Here is an 18,087-nt window from a genome sequence, read left to right on the forward strand (position 1 = left end):
GAGGGATGAAAAATAAACCGTCATTTCAGTTTATTTCCCTACCCGAAAAAACCCTAGAGGCGATTTCGACTCTCTGCTCCTCCTTCTCCGACGATGACGAAGAATCTACAGATCCTCGGTGTTTTAGTTTGTCTCCTATCCTCCGTCGTTCTTACCAATGCTTTCGTCATCTCCGGTAAGTCGTTTTTTTTTGTTTTCATTTATATTTCGTTATTTTTTTTGCGGTCTTTGCCTCCGTCACTGTTCTCCGTCTTTGCGGCTGTCAGCGACATCATACAGGCGGGAACGGACCTACGGCGGTGAGGAAATCTGTAACCCTATTTTTTTGGGTGTTGCAGAAAACAGGTATTCGGCGGTGGTTCCGACGGTGGATTGTCGAAGGGTTACAGGTGAGTTTTTATAAACTTAGTCGATATATCTATTTTTGTTAAGTGATGGGTTTGGTAGACTTGTTTTTGCAGTATATGATATATATTATATTTGATAGATTTGTATCGTTGTATATGATAGACTTGTATCACATATGGGATTTTTGAGTTTTGCTATTCGGATAGGTTCGTTTCTAATTTTTGAGGTTCGTTGATATAAATGAATGATAGAGTTGTTTCATGTTTCATGTATGTTAAAACCCAATGGTAGATTTGTTTCATGTTTGTTAAAACCGAATGGTAGAGTTGTTTTATTTTGGTTTTAAGTTGCGTTGTTTACTTTAATTATATGGTAGAGTTGTTTGTGATATATATTGTATGTATGATAGATTTGTTGGTGTATATGATAGACTTGTTTGGTAATGTATCATAGACTTTTTTAAAAATCTCTTATTTTCCACAGATGGCTTCTTCCAGTGATTCAAATGATTATCCACCAAGAATGTTTCAGCCAAGAAAGTCACCTTTGCAGGAGCATAGCTTCAATTATGGCGCCCACCTGACTGAATTCAGGAAGTTGAAGGAGGCTATTGGCGATGATGTGTACTTGTATCGTTGTATATGATAGACTTGTATCACATATGGGATTTTTGAGTTTTGCTATTCGGATAGGTTTAGATATGGTAGACTTGTATCGTTGTATATGATAGACTTGTATTGTTGTATATGATAGACTTGTATCACTTATGAGATTTTTGAGTTTTGCTATTCACACATAGCTGAATTGAATATCAAAACGGCGCTGATCTGAACCCAGATCTTCGTAGACGACTTGTCGAAAATCTCCATACTCGATTTCCCGATCAACAGTTACAACTCGACATCCTTTGCTCTTATCAACCAAAAATAAATATCGAGTTTTAGCGAATTCTCACTTCCCACATACTAAAAAAATCTCGACCATGCATGAAGAAGACATGATAGAGGATGAAGTACAAAGAAAAAAAACAGCAAAAGAGGCAAAGAGAGGATGGCGGCGTCTACCCTAGTATAGTTGGATGCGGTGATTGGGACAACAAATTCGATAATAACTGCTGGACAAAGTTGTCATTTCACATTATTAAGTCTACCCTTCTGTAAAGTATATATCTCTATCAATTTTCAATATGTCTATCAACATTTCAATAAGTCTACCAACATCGACGTTCCCAAAAAAAGGATATGTCTATTATAAGGGTGAAATATATCTATTTTTGGCCAATATGTCTATCGATATCAAATATATCTATTACATACTCAAATATATCTATCACACATCTAAAACCTCTTACTGAATTTTAAGTGTACCTAACTGAAAATAAGTCTACTTCTCCATAATAAGTCTACTATTTTTAAGTAAGTCTACCATGAATAAAACAACACTATCATAACGAAAAAAATAACATTGTAGTAGATATAATATCTTCTCATATAAGTCTATCTTCAGGATAAACAAGTCTATCATTAGAGGTAATAAGTCTACCAATTCTGGTCAATAGAACTTCGAAAAGTCAACTTAGACTCACTAAATCTACCAACACGAAAATAAATTTACTTTGAAGACAAACAAGTCTATCAACAATCAAATATGTCTATCAACAAAATTAACTCTACCAAACGATTAAAATAAGTCTATCAACATAAGTCTACCAACATTTAACAAGTCTACCAACATCGGGAAAAATCTATCATCGAAAAATTATGTCTACCAATTTTTACATAAATCTATCAGAAAATTTAAATTTATTATAAAGGATGGTAGACTTAATTCTCGACGCGTAATTTGTACTGCTGACGTGGAAAAAAAAAGTAATGGCATTTTCGTAAATATGTTTTTTGTCATCAAAGCGTCTCAGGGGTAAAATGAGGTTTTTTAAAAAAGCAATGTTGTTCTGGTTATTTCGAGAATGTTAGATTGTTTTGCTAATTTTAGCTAACATTTAGGTTACGATAACAATCCTCTCTAACTCATAATGAAACATATCAGACATATCTCCAGAGAATAAGGTACTTACGTCTTACATCGCATCTAGTACACACGTGAACAGTCTTAACTCTTAACACCAAATCTTTTTGATACCAGGCCGGTATCTAAATCCAGTATAGGGGATTCCTTTATAAATATCATCTTAAGCACCGGTTACAAGGGATACCTAAAGTTTATTGTTGCCAAAGATACGAATTTTTTTTTTTTTTGGTTTTTATTCTAGTAATGAAGTATTTTAAAATGTATACTTCATGATTTCTTTATGATATAGTTTTGCAGGCGGCATGAACAGACAAGATGTTTGTTCATAAACCATAGCTTGGAGGCCGCAACGAGAAAAGTCAGTTTCAGAGTCTCAATTTAGCAAATCTAAAGAAGAAAGAGAGAGTCAGAACGGAGAGATTAGATGGCGACAAAACATAAAGATATATATTTGAGCACTTTAGTACAAAATACAAATAGGTGGGTTTTGTTTTCTTTGTTTTAAAATAGGACCGATGAAAACGAAAGGTGGCTGAGAAGATATAATATCGTTGTGGGTATATTAGTGGACGAATCTTTGACTTATCTCCTTTGCTATGCTATTTCTATGTATATCAAAACTGTGCGTACTGCTAGTTCATAATTAAGCTGATCATAACCATATACATCGTACTATACAAGAAAACTGAAAATGATGTTTATCATAAACTCACACGACTGTAGATGATGATCAAATTTTATTGGTAACAAGTCTTTTTTTTACATAGTTCATGAGAAACTAGAAACAACATAAATAATTGATACGAGACGAAGGTACGGTAGAACAAAAATTCATTAAGATCTAAGAATTATATTGCATACACCAAGTGGCTCTTGGTCTAGTGATTTCTTTGGGAGAAGAGGTCCTTAGTTCAAATCTACTTGGGAGGAGGGATATTTCCAAAAGGAATACACGTACCGTAGAAATGTGAACCTTCCATTAATTATTAGACTCACACGTAAAGTTTCATTACATCAGACATCGGTAAACCTTCACATGTGCGATTAAATGAATATTTGTTTGAATAGTTTCTGTTGTTGTCTCTTACACATTAACACATGTGCTTTATTTACAATATAACGTACTTTGTAGCCATGAATAGGTCGATTGGTTTCTCATACGTAGACAATGATATGCCTTACGTATTTACAATTAGCCGTGTTTTGTGGACTCTGGAAAATCAATCTTGATAAGAAATTTAGGCATTCAAGTGTTTTCGGTTTTCACTTCCTAATTTTTAATTTTGAGGAATAATAATGAAATATTTGTTTTTTCTGTTAAAATTGGCTAATGTAAAACAACAATATTTTGTTTTTAGTTTATAGAGAACCAAAATCTAAACAAGATAAGACAAATATTACAATGCGTTTGTAGCTTTTGAAAAAAAAAAAAAGAATGATGGCGAACCTTTTGTCACACACCATTTTTTTGGGGTAAAATCCTTTGTCAACACCTAATTAAGTGTAGTTGTCAACTCAAAGAGTTACCTCGTAACTTCCATTAAACTTTTACAATTTAGGTATTTTTAATAACTAAAACAGCATTTATTATCAGTATTAATAATTCAACTTCAGTAATAATTAAATAAACTGTAAAATTCAAATGATCATAACAAATAAAACTAGAAAAAAATGATATAGATGGAATATCATATTGGTTGCAACCGGTGAAATATTTCATTTTAGAAAGGAAAAATCTAAAAGCTAAGGAAAGAGGTTGGTGTGGTCAATACAAAGTGGATTTTGATATTATTGTTCTTTAACGACTTTCATCCTCTCTTATCTTTCAAATATTGATGCCCTTAACTTCTAGAACCTTTACGTAAGACATTTTTCTTTAGTCTTTTGTTTTTTGGGTAATCTTCTTGATAGATTAACGAAAATGATTCTTATTTTCCAAGAGGTCTTTTAAAAATAATGTACACATGTATGTCATATGTGTGTACTGTATGATGTATGTCATATGTGTGTATTGTATGAATAAGTAAGATGTATATATCTGTATTGATCTAAGTTTTTTTTTTTGGTAACAATATTGATTTAGGTTTGATTGATGAGTAGCATCTGCTGCGGTTTTGAGCTCAAGCTGGTCAAAGGTCATTAGTTTACTTTCATGTCGCGTGGTCATTTTTTATTGTCTTTGGTCTAATTGATGACACAAAGTAATATAATGAAATATTTGTTAGAAGAAAGTAAGAAGTAAACGATACTAAAATAATTTTAACAGATAAAAAGTAAGAAGTAAAGAAGATGAGAATACCGCTTTTGGCACCACTGATTTTATCGTTTTAAGATTGGTAACTATTGTAACATACCGTTTTAATTCACCGCTCAAACTTCTTACTTGTCGTTTTTAATTACCGCTCAAATAAACTTCTTCACGGCGTTCACTTGTCTATATAACAAGAATGCATCTTGTTGATAGAATCAAAATGTGGTTGGGATATTTTTATTAGAATGCATGTTGATAGAATCAATGTGGTTGAAAATATTTTAATTTGAAGATATAAGAGAAAAAATGTAAAATATGGAGAGGTTCGATATACAAAAGTAGAATAGATTGGATTCCAGAGGTTAATGAATGTGTGGAAAGACAGTGGAATATGAAGATGAAGATGGCTTTTGTTTCTTTCTGAGAGAAACATTAAGTTTTTGGTTGATGAAAGAATAAATAGCATCTCAAAGAATTAGATCAACGTAATGGCACTGCACTTGTTCACCTCCCTTTGATTTCTTCTTTACTTTCCGATTCCGATTAAATGAAGCTGTAAACAAAAACACAAAATTTTTGAACTCCAACAACAAAACTTGAACAAATGATAAACGTAAGAAAGCTAAGAAGTAAAAACTTACAAGATTGTTAATGGGTTTCTTCCAGTAGAATCCATGAATGATTAGAAAGACAAGATTGCAGGCAATGAGAACGTAGATCGTTAAGGCGTGTATTCCCATCCACTCCAATACAAGACTTGCTCGTTTGTATCCATAAACGTCAACCTGTGGAGATAGATAGAGAGTGAGATTTGCAATTCACAATGTGATGCGAGTGTGTTTAAAAAAGAGGTTCAAGATCATAGCAAACCAAACCATTAGGTATATCGCGGATAACAGGAATCCAGAAGCGCCTGCGGTGACACACATGTAACTCAATGTGTATAGAGGTTTATTTAGATGCATTCCTGCGAGCAAACCGCATTACAAAACTGTGATTACGCTATTTCGATGCAAAATTGTGATTTAATAAGGTATTTTGATCTTGTAATGAATTAGGCCAAAGAATCCTAAAAAGGGGAGTTAGAAAAGCCAAGGACAATACCAAAGAGATCCAATGCGAGACCTAACATCAGAAGACAAAAAGAACGCAAAATCCATTGACTCAGACGCTTTTTGTGGTCCTGTAAGAAGTCAAACAACAATGATAAGTTTCAGATAAGATAACCACAAATGTAATGAAACTGCTATTCTTACTCCCAATTCACCAAAACCAGAGAGACTAATATTACAATAATAATATGGACATTTTTTACCTTGAAGTGGATGATAATATGGCCGTAATGCAAACCCACAAGGCATGTAACGGTGGCCATCAACGAACTACAGTTCAAAAACTTGCAAGTTACTTTGTGAGCAATAGCTATTAAATGATGATTTTGGGAATAGAAGGAGATACCTTAGGAGGCCTTCGGGATCAAAAGGCGCTTGACACCAAGAAGGAGCGCCTGGAGGTAATGGCCCATTGTCTGGATAATTTACACTGCATTGCTGAGAAAAAGATATAAGAGATCAAATGAAAACGGACATGGAAGAAATATCGAGAAAAACAAAGACATGGGTTCAATCTAGAACCTTGGTTCGTAAATACACGGGTTTCCTGTAAAGATGATGGATGCCTAGTAACATACGGTCAAGCATTCCAACTGCATTACAGCCTGGTCCTGTGTGTCCTCGTACCCCACATTTCACCTTCAGATTCTAAATAGGTTTGAGCATCATCAGTATGAGAAGTGGTACAGAATATGTAAGGAAGAATAAAGTATAACAGTATCCAACCAAGAATGTTGTCAATGTTGATCCTTGGTCTTCTGTTGAAATCTGATATTCCCAATCTGGCACGTATAAGCCGTATAGCAAGGACAAATATATTGTTGTAATAACAAATGCCACCACCCTGTATAATAAAAGGATGATCATAAATATCATCTGAATACAAATGCAACACTTACGTTGAGAAATAATAATAAAGACACTTACCAGTGAAATCTGTATTTCTTGATCATAGATAGCTCTGAGCTGACATTATGGTTTCCTTTTAACCAAATCTCGCACAGTGCGGCAACTAAGTATGCTATCGCTATTCTCTGAAAACAAAACAGACAAAGAGAAGCTACTAATTTACAATGTCCAAAAAGAAGGAAACTGCAATGCCTGATTATGGAAAACAAACTACATGAATACCTGTAATATGCCCATCAATCTAATTTTTTCTACATCTATTCCATAACTTAGGCTGTTGAGACCATGAATGAATCCTCCTGAAAAAGTTAAAAACCAATCATTTATGTATGTATGTAGCATCAACACCTTTTGACTTGAGAACATCATAGTTAATTAGAACCAACCTTGGAGAAAAAGACCAAGTAAGAGGAGCTTGAACGATCTAAACAGAGCTTTTCTTGTTGCAGCATACCTGCATGACAAGTTCTGTAAGCAAAAGCAAAATAGAAGATCAGAGTCCACCAACAACAAAAGAAGTTGATCCACTCCCACAGATTAAAATATGGTGAAGCATCATACCTTATAAGCAAAGGCAAGAGAGACACCGACTATAAAAAGGAAGAAAGGCATGACAAAATCCGCAAGCGTTACGCCATCCCAAGGTGAATGATTAATAGCAGGAAAAACCCCTCCAACATCATCCACAAGTATCATCAACTGTTATAATCATATATTACAAAAGAAAAACATTAAACTCCAAGCTCAATACTTTCTTCTTCCACTACTTTTGGTAATAATAGGTATTATATTGTTTCCTGCAAATCCACCAGGAGGAAAACAACTCGGACCAAAGTCTAAGTGACCAAGTGGCACAATGTAAACTAACAACAAGGACTATAGTGAGTTTACGCTCTTGTCCCTAGACCATATACCATTGTTCTAATTAGGTCTTTTTGTTGTTGCTCTAAATACATTGATTAAACAGAGAAGAAAAAAGGAAAGTTGATCTAACCTGAAAACTGAAACTACCTAAGAGTTGCGAAAAGATTGAAACTAATACGAACGAGAAGGTTAAACGATTAAAACAAAGTAGAGAGAGACAGAGATTAAGGAAAACAAACTGACGGCGACGGTAAGGCCACGGAAGACGTCGAGAGAGACTAATCGCTCCTTGTCGGGAGGAAGAGATGGACGAGAAATCTGGAGAGCAGACTCAATGTCTTTCTTCTCCCGCCATTGATCATCACCATCGCAGCCTTTGATTGGTTCGTACATTGCCAACTTCGTCCGCATCAAAGCAAAGAACCAAATCTATCTTCTTCATTCATCAAACTCTGCAGCGTATATATATATATATATATATATATAATGGATATGGATAAATATTTACTTATATAATGGTTTAGGAGCCACTTGAGCCGTTGGTTTCCTATTCACACTCTATTTAACTTTCGGGTTCGCACGTGCCTCTCTTGGGATTGGACCTTCTCACAGGGCTTTTCAGTTTGTTGCCGTCAGTTGCGAACTTGATTCGCTCTCTCTTTATGGGCCTGCTAGTAACAGAAAGCCCACGTCTTTACAAAATTCGTTAAAAAGCTAGAAAAATATATCTGATACTACTAAATTTACATGTAACGACTAACGAATTTTATCTTGATTTTAGTCTACAATCATGCGATTATATGTCGATCTAGAGAAATTACGATTCTGGTAGTATTACGAAATCGAGATTTGACAAAATTTGCAAAATCGTTTAATCGAGATTCTGCCTTCAAATAATCATGATTTTCCCACTAATTATAATTGCTTTAAATGTCATATATATCCTCGTCTATTTCCTCCCCTGATTTCGATGATATGGAATGGTTCGATTGATTCCAAAGTTGAAAAGGATTACAAAAGTAACCAATGCAAACGCAAGGCGATATGACACCCCGGAGTTACAAAGCAGTAGAATGACGGGAAATGTCAAAATGAGTGTTTCCGGTTAAAACTTATTCGGGATCATCAATATAAAAATAACAAACAGACACAAACAAAACAACCTTAGGCTTTTGTAGCTCCTCCGGCTTTCACAAGGCCTTCAAGAGCCTTTAGAATCTGTGGCTCGCTCATACCATCCAGGTTTACACACCTCTCCACACCCATATCTGCATAGGATTCAAAAACAGAAGCATTTATAAATAATAGTTTCCAAGTATAATACAGGACAAATCATTCGACGCATATGCACTATATCGGCCAAAAGAAAGCATCATTGTCGTGTTTTCCCATGTATATGTTTCATGCTTTTATCTAACACTGACAGTCATGTGGAGTGGAGTCTTAAAGCAGACAGATAAAGATGATCAAGTTCTCTCAACACAGATGGTCTGAATACTTTAAGGCGGCTCTGATATGTGATTACCGTAAAGTTCCAAAACAAAAAGAACACAAGAAAAAAAAAAAGGAGCAACATCTGTAGGCAAATAGCATAAACCATAACTTTTGGCATTCACATCATACACAATAAGGAACTAGGGAAAACAAGTCTCATCTTAAAAGCAAGAGACAAATAGGCATAGTGGTTAGGCACAATACATTTTCATCGATGGCCAAGGCTTTAGAGGTAAGTGTTCACATTCACTGGAATGTTTAACTCAAGATGTTATAAAGTATCTTCCATACAAATTGAATGCAAAAACAAAAGAAGTAGCCATACACGTCTGCAACTACCAATGAGGACATTCATGTCAAACCGATAAAGAACATAGATACAGCTCAAATTAACTTTCCCATTATTACCAAACCAAACCAATATGTTTCCCAGTAAGCACAATAGTCTCAATCTATTTACATTGACATTTTGAAGTCAAACGTTCCCTAGTGTAGGCAGCATAACCACAAATGCTTTGAATTTTTGGTGTCGAGTTATATTCAAATTCTATTCACGAGATGAAGAAATGGGAGTTTAAGCTATTACCATATCTTGCCCACATCTGAGGCTGGATCCCACTACATTCGCGGATCAGAAAGGGGAATTTAGGGTTTAGAGACTTCAAATCTTTGTAATTCTTCTCAACGAACGTTCTAATTCCCCCAAAACAAAACCATAAACAACGGAAACTGATTAATACGGGGACGATCTATTGAATCGCCGATCTCAGAGATTGCTTGATCCAACACGCAAAATGAAATGGGAGCAGAAGAAACCTGGTGGAAGCACTAGCTGGAGATGATTGACAGAGAAGAATCCTGAGCTCTTTGAGAGACCTCGATATGTTTCTTCTCCATGCCATCGCTCTTGTTCCTCTACAGATGCTGCAACACAGAATCGGATCAAGCACGAGACGGTCTATGAGCTTTTAGCCAATTGGGTGGTGGTTCAATTGCAAATGGATTTTTAACAAATTTGTTGTTTTTTTTTTTTTTTGGAGCAAACGAGTTTTACGGGGTACGAGCTTAGGCAATTAAAGAGATTGGGCTTCGGCCCATTAATTGAGTCGGTTTTGGTTAGGTTAAACCTGGCTAGGTTACGTCTGTGCATTGACAACTTTATATTCTCTCTCTGCCACAGATCAGCTTTTATTTATTAGAAAAAGTTTCTCCCAAAGGAACATAAATATCTCTCTCGTCTATTTTTTTTTATTTTTCTGAGAAAAATATCTCTCTAGTCTTGGCGTTGTTCTCTCGCGTAGTTTCTTCTTCAGGTGCTTTCCGATCACTTTTTTCTCTTTTTTTTGTTCTTATCGTCTCATAGTTTTTATATTCGGTCGATCGATCATCTCGATCCTGTGATCTGATTGTTTGTATGTGTTCATCGTTTTCTTTTTTCTTTCTGGAATTTCGGATTTTTAGTTGTCTTTGTCTGTCGGATTTTTTTGTTTTTTTTTTTACATCCATGCAATTAGATGGTTTCGCGAGTTGGGTATATTTTATCAGAATTTTTGTTGGCAGACGTATAATTTGGAATTTAGTGTTCTTGTTTGGGATATATAGATGCTGCTCTGTTCCGATGATCCTGAATTCGTTTGTTTTTTCTTCTGTCTCATTATGTTTTTTCCATGATTAGATCAGTTATGTAAGCTAGATTGATTTGGAGAGTTCTTGTTAATGATAGCTCCTAAATCTTTCCTTTTGAAAAATAATATTTAATTGATTGTGCAAACTAGTTTCTCTTACGATTATAACTGATGAACGCATGCTATGAATTTTATTAGATTTACTGCACCTTTTATAGCTGATTTTTTTTGGTAATAGTTTTGTAATTTCGAAGAATGTATTTGGTCTTACAACTCAGGGCTTTTTGTTCAGTTTGATCATTATCCTCGTATATAATGGTGATGGTTGATTGAGGAATCTGTTAGTTGGACATGTTTTTGGTTCTAACTTGCTTCTGACTGTTGTCCCTGTGTTTTTGCAGGTGTTAAAATGGGAGACAATCACGACGACGACAAGAACATTGAGATATGGAAGATTAAGAAGCTGATCAAATCCCTTGAAGCCGCTAGGGGAAATGGAACTAGCATGATCTCACTCATCATGCCTCCACGTGATCAGGTCTCTCGTGTTACCAAGATGTTGGGTGATGAGTATGGAACCGCATCAAACATCAAGAGCAGAGTCAATCGCCAGTCTGTTTTGGGGGCCATAACTTCTGCGCAGCAAAGGTTGAAACTTTACAACAGGGTCCCTCCCAATGGCCTCGTGCTCTATACTGGCACCATTGTCACCGACGAAGGCAAGGAGAAGAAGGTCACGATTGACTTTGAGCCTTTTCGACCGATAAACAACACTCTCTACCTTTGTGACAACAAGTTTCACACTGAAGCTCTGAATGAATTGCTGGAATCGGATGATAAGTTTGGTTTTATTGTAATGGACGGTAACGGGACTCTCTTTGGAACTCTGAGCGGTAATACCCGAGAGGTGCTTCACAAGTTCTCTGTTGATCTTCCGAAGAAACACGGAAGAGGAGGACAATCAGCTCTTCGGTTTGCTCGTCTCCGTATGGAGAAGCGTCACAATTACGTGAGGAAAACCGCTGAGCTCGCCACGCAGTATTACATCAACCCTTCTACAAGTCAGCCTAACGTGTCTGGTCTGATCCTCGCCGGTTCAGCTGATTTCAAGACTGAGTTGAGTCAGTCAGATATGTTTGATCCTCGGCTCGCTGCGAAGATACTGAATGTGGTGGATGTGTCGTATGGAGGAGAAAATGGTTTCAACCAGGCTATCGAGCTGTCATCTGAAATCTTGGCGAATGTGAAATTCATTCAAGAGAAGCGTTTGATAGGGAAGTACTTTGAGGAGATAAGCCAGGACACGGGGAAGTATGTGTTTGGCGTGGAAGACACGTTGAATGCTTTGGATTCAGGTGCTGTCGAGACACTAATCGTGTGGGAGAATCTTGATATCAACAGATTTGTGATGAAGAACAGTGCAACGGGTGAAACTGTGATAAAACACTTGAACAAGGAACAGGAAGGCAACACGGAGAGTTTCAAAGCAGGCAATAGCGATTTGGATGTGGAGGAGAAGATGTCTTTACTGGAGTGGCTGGCTAACGAATACAGGCGTTTTGGTTGTGCTTTGGAGTTTGTAACCAACAGATCGCAAGAAGGGTCTCAGTTTTGCAGAGGGTTTGGAGGAATTGGAGGGATACTTCGCTACCAGCTTGATATGACTGCCTTTGATTCCGAGGATGGAGAAGTTTATGATGATGATTCTGAATAGCAATCAATCAAATCCTCACCATCGCTGGTTCGGGAAGATGGCACACCACCAAGCTTGAACCAGCCTGCGCGGGCTATCGGGGTCACGCAGAAGATAATTCGAAATTAAATGAAGAAGCATCTTTTTCAAAAGGTAAGGGATCTCTTAAAACCTAGTCTTGTTGTTTTGGAATCCGTAGTTTAATCTCTGAAATGGTATTGAAACAGGTGTCGAATGAAGAAACAGGTGAAGAATGAAGAAGAGAGTTGGGAGAATGAAGAAGTCTTTGCTATAATTTACCTTTGTTGTTTTTCTTATTTCAGTATCATGATACTCTCTGTCTGAGAGCAAACAGTGATTTTTGTTTGGATTGATGAATAAAGTTGGGACGACCAACACTTTGCTGTTTTCGTCTTTGTTTTGATTTTTGTTTGGATTCATGAATAAATTTGGGACGACCAACACTTGCTCTTTTCGTCTTTGTTTTGTTAAAAGCTTTCTCTTAGTAGTTAGTACTCAAGAATGTCTACTTAAAAACATTCTGTTAGCCAATTTCAAAATTTTGGGCTTGAATCAAGTTTTTGTCTAAAAACTTGCTGCATTAGCTCTAGCTTTTGACAAAAATATTTTGGAAGAACAAAGCAAGAAATTAAGAGGAAATTTGTCCGACCAGACCGTTAATACACGCTGGTAAGAATATCTAGATGGGCTTTTTCCCGAACATATTTCATGAAACTAAAAAGTTGACAAATATCATTGTTAGAGTCAAATCAAAACTGTTTACAGTGATTGCTATATGCAAAAAATCTAAAACAGAGAGCTGCGTAATAAAAACACTTAGAAAAAAAAAAGAGAGGGGTTGGTTTGAGCTTCCACCTATCCCCACCTACCTACTACGAGAAGAAGCACGTCAAGTAGCAGACAAATTGCGTCTTGTCTCACTCATTTCCTGTTTTCCTCTTCTCTCCCAAGTCAGAGTTTTTTTTGTTCTTGTTCGATCTGCACAAAAAAAAAATGGCTTTGCAAATGCAGACCTCCACGACGCCCTTCAGAAACTCCGTTCCATCTTCCGCTGCCGGAAGACTCTCCTTACTGCAAACCGTCGCCGTTCGCCGTGAAATGTTAACGGCGTGGCGTGGAGTCAGATGTAGCGGCGGTGGAGTCGGAGTCGGAGGAGACGCCGGGAAGAAAAAAGCGGTTCCTAATTCCAACTATGTGGTGCCTTTAGACAAGTTCTCTTCCTCTTCGTCCATCACTCGGCCTCTAATCGAGATACTTCGCGATCTTAACAAGAAGATCCCTGATAACATCGTCAAGAGCCACGATCCTGGCTCCAATGCTGTTTCTTCTGGCTTTATCCCTTGGTACTCTTCTCTTTTCTTTTTTTTTGGGAGTTCTCAACCTAATTGTCGGTTTTGATCTGACCACTTCTGAATTTTGTATTTCCAGGTACCATGCAAATCGGATGCTTAGCTTCTACGCACCTGGTTCGTAATCTAAGATTGCATTATCTGCCTCGTTTTTGAATATCATCATCTTCTTCTCTGCAGAGACTAATTTTAATATACTTCTATTCAGGCTGGTGTGGGGAAGTTCGTGATGTGATTTTCTCTGAGAATGGTAATGTCACTGTTGTTTATCGTCTCACAATTCGTGGCTCTGATGGTGAGGTAAGCTCCTCAAGATTCACTCTTTTTTTTTTTCTCGTTGATACTCTTCTCACTAGATTGAGGTAGCCATTTTTCAAATTGCTATATACTTCTTTTACTTTGTGTGTGTGGCTAATTCTCTGTGATTAAGTAGGTAAGAAATGCAAGCTATGTCTAGATGTATTTGTTTGTCTAACTTTGTGCAATCTAGAGGATAATATCTTATTGCTAGCTTTCAAGAGTATATCAACGATTTAAGGAAAAATATCTAGCTCTCTCTCCCCTCTGAATATATGTTAGAATTATGAATAATAAGAAGAATTGGTTCGTTCTTGGATCTTCTCATCTTTTCGATCAGGAGATACTGAACTTTTTCCTGACTTGGCGGTTTCATGACTCATGACTTGTTATATATGTAACCATGATTACATGACTAAGTTTTTTTTTTTTTGTCTTTCTATTATTTTGTGTGTCCACAATTCAAAAGTTGAAGTTTTATGTAATACAGGCACATCGTGAATCAACTGGGACAATAACGACGACTGATGATCAAATCGAGGATCCAGTTGCTGCAGCTGAAGAAATAGCATTCTGCAGAGCATGTGCTCGGTTTGGTCTCGGCTTGTATCTGTATCACGAACAATAGGCCGATAATTTCAAGTGTGCTTACCTTTTTTTGGTTGACTCGTCTATCAACAACTAGTTGGCAGACCCTTCCTTATGTGATCTAGAGTTCCAAATATGTAATGATGCCCACAAACAAGTTAAAATAATATAAGCAAATCATAATTCCGTCAGTGACGGGAGTTTTTTTTATGTAAAATGCATTAGTTTTTTTCTATGTTTTGTATACATGAGTAAGTAACATTATGGTCTCAGAAGTTTTGGACCCATATTTGAAGCCATCCAAGACGTGACTGCATCGACGAGCAGTGCAAGATCTTTGGACATGTCAGCACGAAGGATATTCGAGTCCTTTCCTAGAGAACCTCCAACCTCTTTAGCCATAGACTCCCACGGAGTCCCAACAGCAATATTCGCCAAAAACTCACTTCCTCGATTTACCGCCTCTGCCATTGCTGGTGGAACATCTGGAAGAGCCTGTCCAGACAGTAAATCAAATCATTTTCAACGTTGTGACATCAGTGAGAGCCAAACAAAAACAAAGGCTCTGGTGTTCGTGTTCTTGGATTATATCCGCAACACAGATCTCTGTTGCAAAATAATTTGCATTAAACTCAAGTCAGTACCTGTTGCAGAGGAAGACCGTGATCCCCTGGAAGTGTGCGGATAGACATGTCTAGCTTTGAGCTTATAGATGATTCCACCCCAAGCACCTGGGCTAGGATTGATGTTTCATCGATTGTATCATCTTCGAACTTTATCAAAAGATTCCTAGAGATTCCATAGTAGGATCTTACCTGAACATGATTAGAAAGAATTTCTATTAGTCTGATGGAGTGTGATAGATGGTTATCAAGACGAGATAAGGCTCCATGATAAAACATAAATCAAATAACATTATGGGTTTCACCTACAAGGCGTCTTGTTTCTTCTGGTTTTGGAATGAAGTCTTCCCTTCCTTTTACCAAGTCCATGTACAAGGGAGGGAGCTGTTCCACTAATGGTAGAATTTGCTTCATGATGGGAGGGCTGAGAGTTTCTAATTGCTTTCGGGTCATCTCTGCCTGCAAGCAGTATTTGTTGTCAGTTATATGTGACAAGGGAAAGAACAAAATCACTAAGGCGTTAGTGTACACATGACCCAATGTCTCGAGTTAGCAAACGAATTGATCAAACACAATCACCAAAAGCAAGAAGTTAGACTATCACTTGGGCAACTAGCAAAGAGCTGCACATTTTGAAAAGCAAAACAAAGGAATCAGAACCTCACCCCAAGGCGGACTGTCGGAGATGTTGCTATCTGTGATAACAGTGGTCCAAGGCTTTGAGCCATCGGGACAAGAACTGGGGAGAACAAAGGAATAGCTAAGCTTGCTTCCTGCAAAATTAGAGGTTCCGAAAAGATATCACCTTTACAGGTTTTTTGACATCATAACGGGATTCACAATATCTTCCACTATAAAAATTATTACTTTAGAGAGGACAGGCTAGTCTCGAAAGTTTGTGATAAGTCTGATAGATCACAAGGGTCTATATATATGGGAATGCTTCTCAAGAGTATCTTGCATCATCTAAGTGAATGAGGGACAGACATGGGACTGCAATAATATTGGGAGTGTTTTTCTATCTCAACACGAAGAGGTAATATGAAGAAATTGGGTTTGCGACCAGTGTTTTGGGAAAACAAAAGGGGAGACTCTCCAGAATCAACCATTTTCAGCATATTTGCTTTATGAATGTTTAACCTTAATCTCCTCAGTTTCTCTCTTTGTTCTTAAAAAATTTTCCACTGTCAATTCTATGTTTAATGGCAACTCTGATTTCCTTTGGTAAGATAGAGAAACCCATTTACCTTGTTGTTGAAAGCCATAAATACATTACCACTTCGCTGAACGGCATACCTTGATCCTGAATGACTAGTGAACCAACTCAATAAACAATAATGAGCTGAATCAATTTTATACATTCACAACCATTTTCAAACCTACTTACCAATCAGAAGGTGAATGACGGATCCCAGAGAATGGCCGATCCCAAAAGATGGAAGATCCTGCACCTGTTGAGACAAAAGAAAATACTATTCAATTCATATCTTCCCATATACAGACACCAATTTTTCTTTCTTGGAGCAAAGAACAAGCTGGAATCAAAAAGATTACTTGTTTCTCCAGGATCACTAAAAGATACTCACTGTTTCTTGTAGTGATCGGCAGCATCTATCAAACTTAAATTGTACTTCATCTGCAATAGAGAAGTGGTCAAAACCACTAGCATAGGGTGTGGCGATAACCAAAACATCCCTGCACCATCGACTGTGTTAATTATTATGCACAACATGATCATAAATTCATGAAATAACCTAGAATCAGATAAGGTAGATTAATAGTATACTTCAGAAAGTTTGGCCTCGAAAAAGGAAAACTACTACAGCCTAAGAACATATAAAAGTATCCGTCACAGACTTACTTCTCTGCTAATCTCTCAAGAAACAATCGATAGGTAAGCTGGGGTGCTGCACCAACAAATATGCCGCCAATGAAATGAACAATCATCTTTGGCTTCGAGTTTCTGGGTTTGAGCACCCATGCTCCCTACAACAGTTCAGTAAATTGTTGAGAACAATCCGAAACAAAACTTATTCTAAATTACACAATTCTCATTGAACCCTCAAAGTCCAGTTCAAACATGTAAATCCACAATCGAAGTTAACGTACGATGTTCTTATCCGAGAACAAATAAAGGAATTGAGAATGAAATCGATTAGAAGAATTCGATAACACAAAACACACCTCGACTTCTGACCAGTCAGAGGATCCACCAGAGCTTCTTTGAGATTGTTTGACAGTCTCTGTAAGTAACCTGAAAATCGAATTGATTTGCCACAAGTAGGAACAGTGAGCTTAAAGGTGAAGCTAGTACGCACATCGATAAACGGAAGTGGCTTACCTCTCAATCTCACCATAGACCTGAATTCCCGAAGATTGAGGCCGATCCCTGTCTTTCTCCTCGTAGCTACAGAAGACTCTTCGTGAGACACGCTCTTTACCTAATTTGAGCACCGATGATAGAGACCGGCGACTACAAGAAAAGCTACAGAATCGCCGGCGGGGAGAAAAAGACGGCGACGTCCAGAGGCCACAGGTAGCCATAGTATTCGACCGGAAATATTTCGGAGCTGGAGGAGATTCGCAATGCTAGGAGCGAATTGGCTATTCCAAGTTCGTCTGGTTTTGTTGGTTTTTGAAATCGCAGTCGTGTACGCATCCGACTTCTATGACTGTAACAGCCTCTTGTTCGCAGCTAACGCAAACATTGTGATCATCCAAAAAAACACAATAAATTAATTGGCAAATTATGTTAAAAGGTTTATGCAAAAAATGTGCTACTCAAATTATGCCAATTGGTAAATTACGTTAACATATCTACACATGACATTAACATTTGGTACTAACTAACATGATCTTTTGTCATTTAGCACATTAATTTTCCT

The 18,087-nt window shown here is 37.1% G+C and overlaps 5 protein-coding genes across 10 annotated transcripts; 2 read left to right on the forward strand and 3 right to left on the reverse strand.

The window, feature by feature from the left end:
* Nucleotides 1-4,939: 4,939 nt before the first annotated feature.
* Nucleotides 4,940-7,952, reverse strand: LOC18011752 (heparan-alpha-glucosaminide N-acetyltransferase). Of its 6 annotated transcripts, none has more exons than XM_024151369.1 (13): nucleotides 7,756-7,952; nucleotides 7,210-7,347; nucleotides 7,035-7,116; nucleotides 6,871-6,947; nucleotides 6,667-6,773; nucleotides 6,466-6,583; nucleotides 6,262-6,378; nucleotides 6,086-6,177; nucleotides 5,943-6,009; nucleotides 5,732-5,810; nucleotides 5,503-5,594; nucleotides 5,269-5,412; nucleotides 4,940-5,180 (listed from the first exon to the last, which is right to left on the reverse strand). In XM_024151369.1, exons 1-13 carry the CDS (start codon nucleotides 7,921-7,923, stop codon nucleotides 5,154-5,156), a joined length of 1,308 nt encoding a protein of 435 aa, XP_024007137.1. In that variant the 5' UTR covers nucleotides 7,924-7,952; the 3' UTR covers nucleotides 4,940-5,153. The 6 variants fall into 6 exon arrangements, 4 of the variants coding, with proteins under 4 accessions (XP_024007137.1, XP_006395231.1, XP_024007138.1 ...); XM_006395169.2 differs by having other exon boundaries at nucleotides 6,262-6,387; XM_024151370.1 differs by having other exon boundaries at nucleotides 6,262-6,387; nucleotides 7,035-7,102; nucleotides 7,756-7,839.
* A 525-nt stretch (nucleotides 7,953-8,477) lies between these two features.
* LOC18011748 (NADH dehydrogenase [ubiquinone] 1 alpha subcomplex subunit 2) lies at nucleotides 8,478-10,030 on the reverse strand. The gene is made up of 3 exons (XM_006395172.2): nucleotides 9,823-10,030; nucleotides 9,593-9,699; nucleotides 8,478-8,780 (listed from the first exon to the last, which is right to left on the reverse strand). The coding sequence occupies exons 1-3, from the start codon at nucleotides 9,906-9,908 to the stop codon at nucleotides 8,677-8,679; spliced, it is 297 nt and encodes a 98-aa protein (XP_006395234.1). The 5' UTR covers nucleotides 9,909-10,030; the 3' UTR covers nucleotides 8,478-8,676.
* A 161-nt stretch (nucleotides 10,031-10,191) lies between these two features.
* Nucleotides 10,192-12,727, forward strand: LOC18012021 (eukaryotic peptide chain release factor subunit 1-1). The gene is made up of 3 exons (XM_024151128.1): nucleotides 10,192-10,319; nucleotides 11,033-12,477; nucleotides 12,552-12,727. The coding sequence occupies exon 2, from the start codon at nucleotides 11,041-11,043 to the stop codon at nucleotides 12,343-12,345; it is 1,305 nt and encodes a 434-aa protein (XP_024006896.1). The 5' UTR covers nucleotides 10,192-10,319; nucleotides 11,033-11,040; the 3' UTR covers nucleotides 12,346-12,477; nucleotides 12,552-12,727.
* A 433-nt stretch (nucleotides 12,728-13,160) lies between these two features.
* Nucleotides 13,161-14,744, forward strand: LOC18011668 (DNA repair RAD52-like protein 2, chloroplastic). The gene is made up of 4 exons (XM_006395173.2): nucleotides 13,161-13,688; nucleotides 13,774-13,811; nucleotides 13,903-13,994; nucleotides 14,482-14,744. The coding sequence occupies exons 1-4, from the start codon at nucleotides 13,339-13,341 to the stop codon at nucleotides 14,617-14,619; spliced, it is 618 nt and encodes a 205-aa protein (XP_006395235.1). The 5' UTR covers nucleotides 13,161-13,338; the 3' UTR covers nucleotides 14,620-14,744.
* On the reverse strand, nucleotides 14,735-17,906 carry LOC18012022. Its single transcript, XM_006395174.2, has 10 exons — nucleotides 17,544-17,906; nucleotides 17,387-17,456; nucleotides 17,064-17,188; nucleotides 16,789-16,897; nucleotides 16,590-16,653; nucleotides 16,450-16,505; nucleotides 15,868-15,975; nucleotides 15,512-15,661; nucleotides 15,224-15,394; nucleotides 14,735-15,074 (listed from the first exon to the last, which is right to left on the reverse strand). Exons 1-10 carry the CDS (start codon nucleotides 17,744-17,746, stop codon nucleotides 14,841-14,843), a joined length of 1,290 nt encoding a protein of 429 aa, XP_006395236.1. The 5' UTR covers nucleotides 17,747-17,906; the 3' UTR covers nucleotides 14,735-14,840.
* Between the last annotated feature and the right edge of the window lie 181 nt (nucleotides 17,907-18,087).

This window comes from Eutrema salsugineum, unplaced genomic scaffold (assembly GCF_000478725.1).
Source record: "Eutrema salsugineum unplaced genomic scaffold, Eutsalg1_0 scaffold_6, whole genome shotgun sequence".
Classification (NCBI taxonomy): Eukaryota; Viridiplantae; Streptophyta; class Magnoliopsida; order Brassicales; family Brassicaceae; genus Eutrema; species Eutrema salsugineum.